The following is a 7,765-nucleotide window of genomic DNA, read 5'->3' on the forward strand; positions in this document are numbered from 1 at the left end:
TACGCCGGGCCGGCGACGGTGGTACCGACGGTGCTACTCACCTTGTTGAAGGCGTCGTTGGAGCAGTAGCGGTTGTGGTCGTCCAACAACTGGGTGAAAACCTAACCTGGTTTCTCCGGGGCGGCGGCGGTGTGTTGGCTCGTCATCGAAGTTGTTATTCGTCATGGCCAGGAACCACGTCTCTTCGTTGTGCAGTTCTTGTCGAAGGAGGTGTTCGTTGGCATAACTGCTCGGAGTTTGGATGGCAGGCCTATGTCTGTTCCAAGTTCTTTGCGCTGTTGCCTTGGAAGAAGCATCCAATCTTCAATGGTGATCGGTGTCCAACGTTTTCACTATCTTTTTTTAAGGTGTGACAAACGTGTTTCGACGACTTTGTCTTGACGCTGGTGATCGTATTCCAGAGGAGTTGACATCTTGGATCAAGGCGGTTTGTTGCATAGGACTACTTGAGCCCTTGTTGGGGATGTAATTTTTTCGTTATTTATCTTCTTTTTTCTCCCGTTGTATTAATTTGGCCTGATTCTACCTATGGGTAGATGAAGCCGGATAGTTATCTAAAAAAAAAGGTAGCAAGTAATTCCTTGATTTGGGTATTTCTGGTTGTGAGTTCCTTCACTAAACTGCAGCCTAGGTATTCTTTCTGATTTAATTGCATCGTTCACTCTCTTAGTATTGTTTTTAGTGTCTTTTCATCTCACAAGCCAACTATGGGTGAAGCATAAGTTCTAAGCAAAAAGGGATCACCTGCCCAACCTAAATTTTTCCCCACAAATATAAAACCTCATTTATGTGTCTATGTGGGATTAAGCAATGCAGGTGAGTAGGTGACGATGTTCTAGAGGTAGCGAAGGCGCTTGAATGGCTCTAGGAGAAGTGCACGATCGAGTATGTCAGGCGATGAGTCTCATGCAACTGGGTCAAGCCTCACTGAACATGAGAAAGATGACTGGTGTGGCGGGTGGGCAAATTTTGTGAGTGGCTTTGGTTCTTGCCAACCGACCCATCCAACGAAAAATCTTGCACATGCAGACCAATGCAGTTATTAAGATTTGTTTCTATACAGCATAAAAAAATCAATATATTTTACAAGTAGAATGCGAGTTCGCGTAAACTCTGTATCCACTATTAAGAGGCTGTAATTGCAACAGAACAGATCACTCTTATACAAATACACAAAAAAGTGAATCAAGAGGCTGTAATTGCAAGTGATACTTTCTTTTATCTCCACGAAAATGTAGAAGTGAATGCATGCAATATTCCCAAGTTTTTGGATTTGCATTGTTTTGGGCCCGAAGCCCCGAACAAACAATAAATTTCAAAGAGAACACCAGAGGCCCTCAAGAAGCGGAAAATACAATAATTCTCAAAAAAAAAGTATGGGTACAATACAAGAGGCCCTCAAGAAGCTTAAAATTGGCTTCCCAAGTATGGGTGCAGCAACACCCGACGCATTAGTGCATTACCCAAACCGTAAAGCATGTGCGAAGTCATCCTTTCACATTGCCACCATGCATTTTTTTTTTTCTTGTGAAAACTCAGGAAGGACAAAAGAAATCTAAGCAGCTCGATACATATAAGGAATATTTTTTAAGAAAAAGAAAATTCATAGAAAGCATAGCAACTCTGCAAGGCCTTCAAGTTGTATCAACAATCACCAAATATGAGCCATTGTATTTATTTTCAGCTATATGGGGTAAGTTTGCAGCCATTGAGCTTTCTTACTGTATATTGTTTCAAAAATGTTTTCTTACTTTATGCTGCAATAATATGTACTCTGAATCTCCTATTGATGATGACAACAACTTGGTATGGATATTGAGTTACACTTTCTGAGCCCACAAATCTGTACATCTTAACAAGCACGTGTGCAACTTTTTATTCAAACTTTCCAGCGTAATTTGTTATCGTAAATTACACTAGAAAAGTTCCATAAAAAAGCACACTCATAATTGTTAAAATGCACAGCAGCAATTGTAATAATACTGCCAAATATTGCGACATCCTATTACAAAAATGCATTTCTTTCTCAGAAATCAAAAACATCCCGAGAAACCTGACTAAATTTGCAACTGAGTCATTTCATTTGTGTATCAATGAAGGCAAAACCATCCTAGGAGCTGTCCATCATGCTATCACTCCCAGACGAGTTTATCACACCGAAATTGTTGCTATCCGGAAGTTTCGCCTCACTAGTTCTTTCAGCTCCGAATGTGAAGTTACTAGGGAAGCTGTTTGGGGTAACGCGCTCAAAGATAGATGCTGGAGCCTGCTGGTTAAAGGTAGGCACTTGGATGTCGCCTGCTGGTTTTGGAAAACCAAATCCAAGAGAAGGGAACGAATCCACTGGAGCAAAAGGTTGAGCTGGTATGCTGACATTATTAGAACCAAAAAGCTTCATTTCATAATCAATCAGCTGCTGCTGTGCTGCTGCAGAAAGCAAGTTCATCACTAATGTTAGCACTTGATAAATGCACTATTATTTGTGTGGTTACAAGGTCCAGATTTAAGTGTGAGAACTTGTATTAGCTATCCATGCTTTCATCAGTAGCTAGTAGACTCAAGAAGTCGTAAGGATTACTAGCTATACATTACCAAACTAAATAAATATGAACTAATTTCACCTTACTTTGTGTGGTACCATATATTGACATTTTCAATCAGGGCTGGGTTCCACATGTCAGTTTTTTCCCTAACACCCACATGTCAGTTGTCACCCAGTGCAGAAACAGAATTAACATGAGATCAAGTCACTACAATAAATTAAGTGTTGCAACAAATGATGATGTATCATTTCACTTCGATATGCATACTTGTGTGTATGTTAAGGGGTGGCCCAATCTTATTGTATAATTCATGCGCTCATGTAGCTAAGGATAACTATTTTTGTAATAAGAGCCTACTTGAGCACCAATCTTCCTATTTTTCTTCAAGGTATCCTAGAACAAAAATGACAGAAAAGGTATGTGCAATTCATAAAGTTACCATCAGACAGTTGCACTTGTGGTCTCCGCTCTTTCACCCACTGAAAGGATTGTGTCAATCTCCAACCCCTCGACTTCATCAAGAAGGCTACTACAAAAGCTGCCGATCTGATAAAGTGTTTTGATAACATTAGTCAAATCAGTGACAGTAATATGAAAGGTTATAGCTCCCAGACAGAAAAATATATATATGTACCATACACACCTACTTTTCCCTGACATGCAATGGACTAGGACGCGTGCTTTCTCCCTCTCACATTGCTCTGAAGTTCAAAGGAACATTTAATTAGGAGTAGAATGAACTTACCAGGGAAATGGTTAACCCACAATCAACAGGTACAGAGGAAAATAGAATAGTGTGCGTACCTAGAAACTGGTTTGCATCATCAAACTGCAGAGTCTTGTCCTCTTGAAGGCAGTGATAAGTGAATGAATTCCGGTAAAGGTTTTGGCATAAAGGTACAGTCTGCAAGTAAAGGGACATCAATGCCACTTCACATTCAGACAAGAACAAGCATGCTGTAAAGTTTCATATGAAATGTCTAGACAATAAGGCATCAGTAAACTCTGATATTGGCAACCTACGAAGCTCAAGTTGGTTGAGGATGTGGTTGTGCACGGTATGCCCAGACCAACCAGATTAATTCCTCGTCAAGGCAATTTGGGATCCTATTTTCTTCTTAATACAAAGCTATCTACTTCCTCCCAGATTGGTCTATTGACAAATTAGTTATCTGGTTACTGTTTACCCAGTTGTCACTGTAACTTGCAACAGCAAGCTCCCTGCCAGAAGATCAGCTTACATCCAAATATACCTTTTGACTCTAGATGCATGTAACATTGAGTAGAGAGGTGCGTTTGTGAAAATATTTGACAGAAATTACCCAGTAGAATCATGAAAACCCCCTAAAAGTCTAAAACATACTTAGAAGTTTTCAAATATTCAAAATTTGGCATATTCATAGTGGCATCCTAACTTCTGTGACATGTAGCATCTATGGATGCACTTTGGATGTGCCAAGCTTCATTTTATTTTTAAACTTGTAAGTATGTTTTTTAAGGGGTTTTCACAGTTCCACTGAATATTTTCCAGGCACTTCAGTAACAGGCCATCAGAACCATCAATTGGTGAATGATATCAAGTACTCCCTCCGTCTCAAAAAGACCGTTGTTTTAGGACTGGACACGCAAATTAAGGTTGATGAGAAATTACAATTTTACCCCTGTAAAAGGATTACTGATACACTGACAGTTGTAAAAGGTAATCATTGCAGTAGCAGCACACCACACTCATTTTAAAATGCACCCCACGTTGATTTTTTTTCGTTTTTTTTTACTGGAGCAGACAACAAATTTGAGTGGACGAGAGGTCACCTGGGTTAAGCTGGGGTTGATTTTTCTTTTTTACCCGTGCCGCCGTGCGGTGTCTGCCTCCGAGAAACTTCCATGACCAGGATCAGATCGGCTTTGAGTGGGTCCCAAATGAAATGATGATCTCCAAAACGACGGTCTTTTTGAGAAAAAAATTAAACCCTATAACTACGGTCTTTTTGAGAGGGAGGGAGTATGATCAATGGAATAATTTAGGTCATTTCAAAGTCAAAATTTGGTACAGCCACAGTGCACCCATAGATGAGACATGCTGCACAAGTTGGGATGCAAACTTGTTTTGGAAAAATCAGAAAATGACAGATTACAGGTGCATATGCACTAGGAATTTTGTCCTCTAGTGCACATGCACCTGAAATTAATCACTTTGTCTGTGAATTTTTCTAAAATGGTTTTGCATCCTAACTTCTGGGACACTCCCATCTGTGGATGACCCAAGTTTTTTTAAAAAAAAAAAAACTTTTAAGTATGCTTTTTTAGAGCCTTTCACGATGAGGCTTTCATGATTCCACCACCAAGGTGGTTTCCACCAAAATTTTTCCTAGGTACTTTGACAGAATAAAGGCCAGTTTGGATGGATAAATTTAGCTGCTAGAGATCCAAACAGCCCACAGCCCAGCTAAAAGACCAGCTAAAGTTTAGCTGAGTTTAGCTGTTTCAACCCAGCTAAATTTTAGTTGGGTGGATCCAAACAGGGCCTAAGTTAGGCCACTTCTCTATTGCTTCATGCATGTTAATGCTACTCAGTGACCTATTATAGAGGATGAATAGTTGCAATCATAGGCAGAAAGGATAGCTTCTAGTATGCCATCTTCCAATTGCTTCTTCCCATGTTTGGATATAATTTTGAAAGGGACCTGATACCCAGCTGTAAGATTTGGTTCAACAACAAAGTTTGCTTTACCACATAAATAGTAAGGCTAGAATGTCTTGGGGGTTATTTTGATTTGTAGTTTCTTTTATTTTGTTCAAACTTAGCAGATTGAATGCCATTTTCATTCAACAAGAGATATTCACAAATAAATGATCTAAGTCGGTCTGTAACCAAAATTGTTGTTGACCCACCAATTTTTTAATAAACTCTTCTTTAGTTTAGATATTACTGTAGACAATACTGAAATGTATACATGGTTTGCACCTGTGATGGGATAAATATGCAAATAGTGAAATGAAGTTGAGAATTTAAAGTGCAACATTACTGAAGTAGATGAAATGGATGCATAGCAGATTTGCAGTATAACACCAGCTTAGGCTTCGTGCACTGCAATCAAAGCTTGATTGCAATCAAAGTCATCAAAGAAGAAAAGGATCACTAACTGAGCCAACATCCGAATATGGTGACATAATTAAGATTCATTATCTAGGTTGTGGTAATCAGCTTCACATTATAACTACTAAAAATATGTTAACCTCCATCGATAAAGCACAGCAGATGCTCTACCAGGAGCAGCCAGTTGGCCATCCAATGTAACTTCCACTATGCTTCGACTTCTACTAATTAGGGTCATCTCGAACTTTTCTATGGCTTGAATAGTGATTCTTCAAACAAGCATGTACACAGAATGAAACTATGAAAGTGATTCAGAGGCATCACTGCCGCACCAATATGGCCATACCTGAATATTCCCTGCAGTGGGAAACCAGTAAAAGAGGAACATGTAAAAAAGAAGGATAGAACAGTTCCCCAAGGACAATGTTAGTTCCATAAATGCTTGAAAAGCTCAAATGCAAAGACTCACAATCTCAAGCAACACAAGATGTACCAAGTCATCCAGGCATCCATCCAAAAATTAAATGTTTCTGACGCTTGCATTTCAGTTCTACATATTTCATAACATCAGCCTTAACTATCAGTACAAAAAAAAAGGGGATGACAACCCAGTAAGTAGTATCACAAAAATGCAGCCCATACCATCACTGTCACAATGTTTGCTATTTTCCAATAGAATCATTTTCTGCTCATGCAATCCACCATTTTTGTCTCATCCAATCGTACCATGAAATCCCTCCATTCCATTTTATTTCCATATCCCCAACCCACTGGACATTCAGATGGCAGCTTACTAGTTTAAACATACCCATTCACAAGAAACCAGATACTAATTAACTCCCTTCATTGATTTGCTTACCAAATCAAGCAACGAACAAGGGCTAGCTTCAATTCAACTCAGCCTCAAACCCTAGCACTAATCAATCCTCACCGGATCAAGCACGAGTGCATTAAAGGAAAAGAAAAAAGAGCTACCCATCCATGCAGGTAATGGTAAGGTACGGTGTGGATAAGCATACATTGAGGATGTGCGAGACGCCGATGGTCTTGAGGAGCTCCGAGCGGGAGGCGTTGTCGTAGCTGCCGAGGAAGAGGAACTCCTTGAGGATCTCGGACGGGAACGCCGAGTCCTGCTGCCTCGCCCCCGCTGGCGACGCTGCAGGTGGGCGGTGCCCGCAGACGCCGCACACCTCCCCCTCCTCGTACTTGTGGTAGTGCCCGCAGATCCCGCACGGGTTCTCTCGCTCACGCTTCCTCATCTCTCTCCGCCTCCGCCGCCGATCGAATCAAAAGGAGATTGCCAAACGCCGTCGATCGAATCGGGAGCTCTCACGCACGGAGGAGTAAATGGAAGGAAGATCGATCGAGGTGGTTCCTTCTCCTTTTTCCTGAATAGGAAGGGGGAGGGAGAGATTTTTTTAATGGAAGCTGAGACGGATCGGATCGGTTGGGGCGGGCGCCCACGGGGACGGCGGTGGAGTGACGGGACGAGGAAGACGTGACGCACGCAGACGCAACCGCAAAGAGACGGGTCAAAGCACGGAGTCCGTAGAGAAATCCGAATCATTGGCAGGGGATGAGCATGATTACACGAAGGGTGTGTTTGGCTCTAGCAAAACTAAGACAGGCTAGTCTTAGCCTGCTCTAACTAAGCCAATTCATAGTTGTTTGGTTGTTTGCATTGTGTTAGCCCGGCTATAGACATGTTTGTTTGGTTGGATGACTTGCTTTGTATAGAGTCACCTTTTCTTTGGGAGGGTGAGTTCACCGCTTTTGAGGTATTGTGTCGAACAGCCGGTGGGCATGAACCTCACTGCTGTCCTCCTCGCCGAGCACCCTATCCACGTCCTTGTGGTGCTCGCCCCTCTGGCGCGGTGGACGAGGAGCCATGGCGCGTCTTCCAATTCCAGCTGCGGCGGCTTCACAACGGCGGCATCCAGCGAGGCGGTGGCATTGGAGCGGTGGGGAAGGGAATGGGATCCAGACGGAGCAGGGTGGCGCTTCTTGTGGCTGTGCGGGATGGAGCGGGGCTTCCGGTGAGCGTGCCCACCGCCGCCGGCGGCGGCGGTGCGATTGTGGAAGGCAGTTGGCGGTGCGGCAACTTCGGCTGCAAAGGAGGAGCGCT

The 7,765-nt window shown here is 42.3% G+C and overlaps 1 protein-coding gene across 1 annotated transcript; it reads right to left on the minus strand.

Moving 5' to 3' along the window:
• LOC8072850 (protein-tyrosine-phosphatase IBR5) lies at nucleotides 1,787-7,168 on the minus strand. The gene is made up of 5 exons (XM_002438260.2): nucleotides 6,660-7,168; nucleotides 3,348-3,447; nucleotides 3,187-3,244; nucleotides 2,983-3,089; nucleotides 1,787-2,427 (listed from the first exon to the last, which is right to left on the minus strand). Exons 1-5 carry the CDS (start codon nucleotides 6,897-6,899, stop codon nucleotides 2,111-2,113), a joined length of 822 nt encoding a protein of 273 aa, XP_002438305.1. The 5' UTR covers nucleotides 6,900-7,168; the 3' UTR covers nucleotides 1,787-2,110.

The sequence above is a fragment of the Sorghum bicolor genome, chromosome 10 (genome assembly GCF_000003195.3).
Source record: "Sorghum bicolor cultivar BTx623 chromosome 10, Sorghum_bicolor_NCBIv3, whole genome shotgun sequence".
Classification (NCBI taxonomy): Eukaryota; Viridiplantae; Streptophyta; class Magnoliopsida; order Poales; family Poaceae; genus Sorghum; species Sorghum bicolor.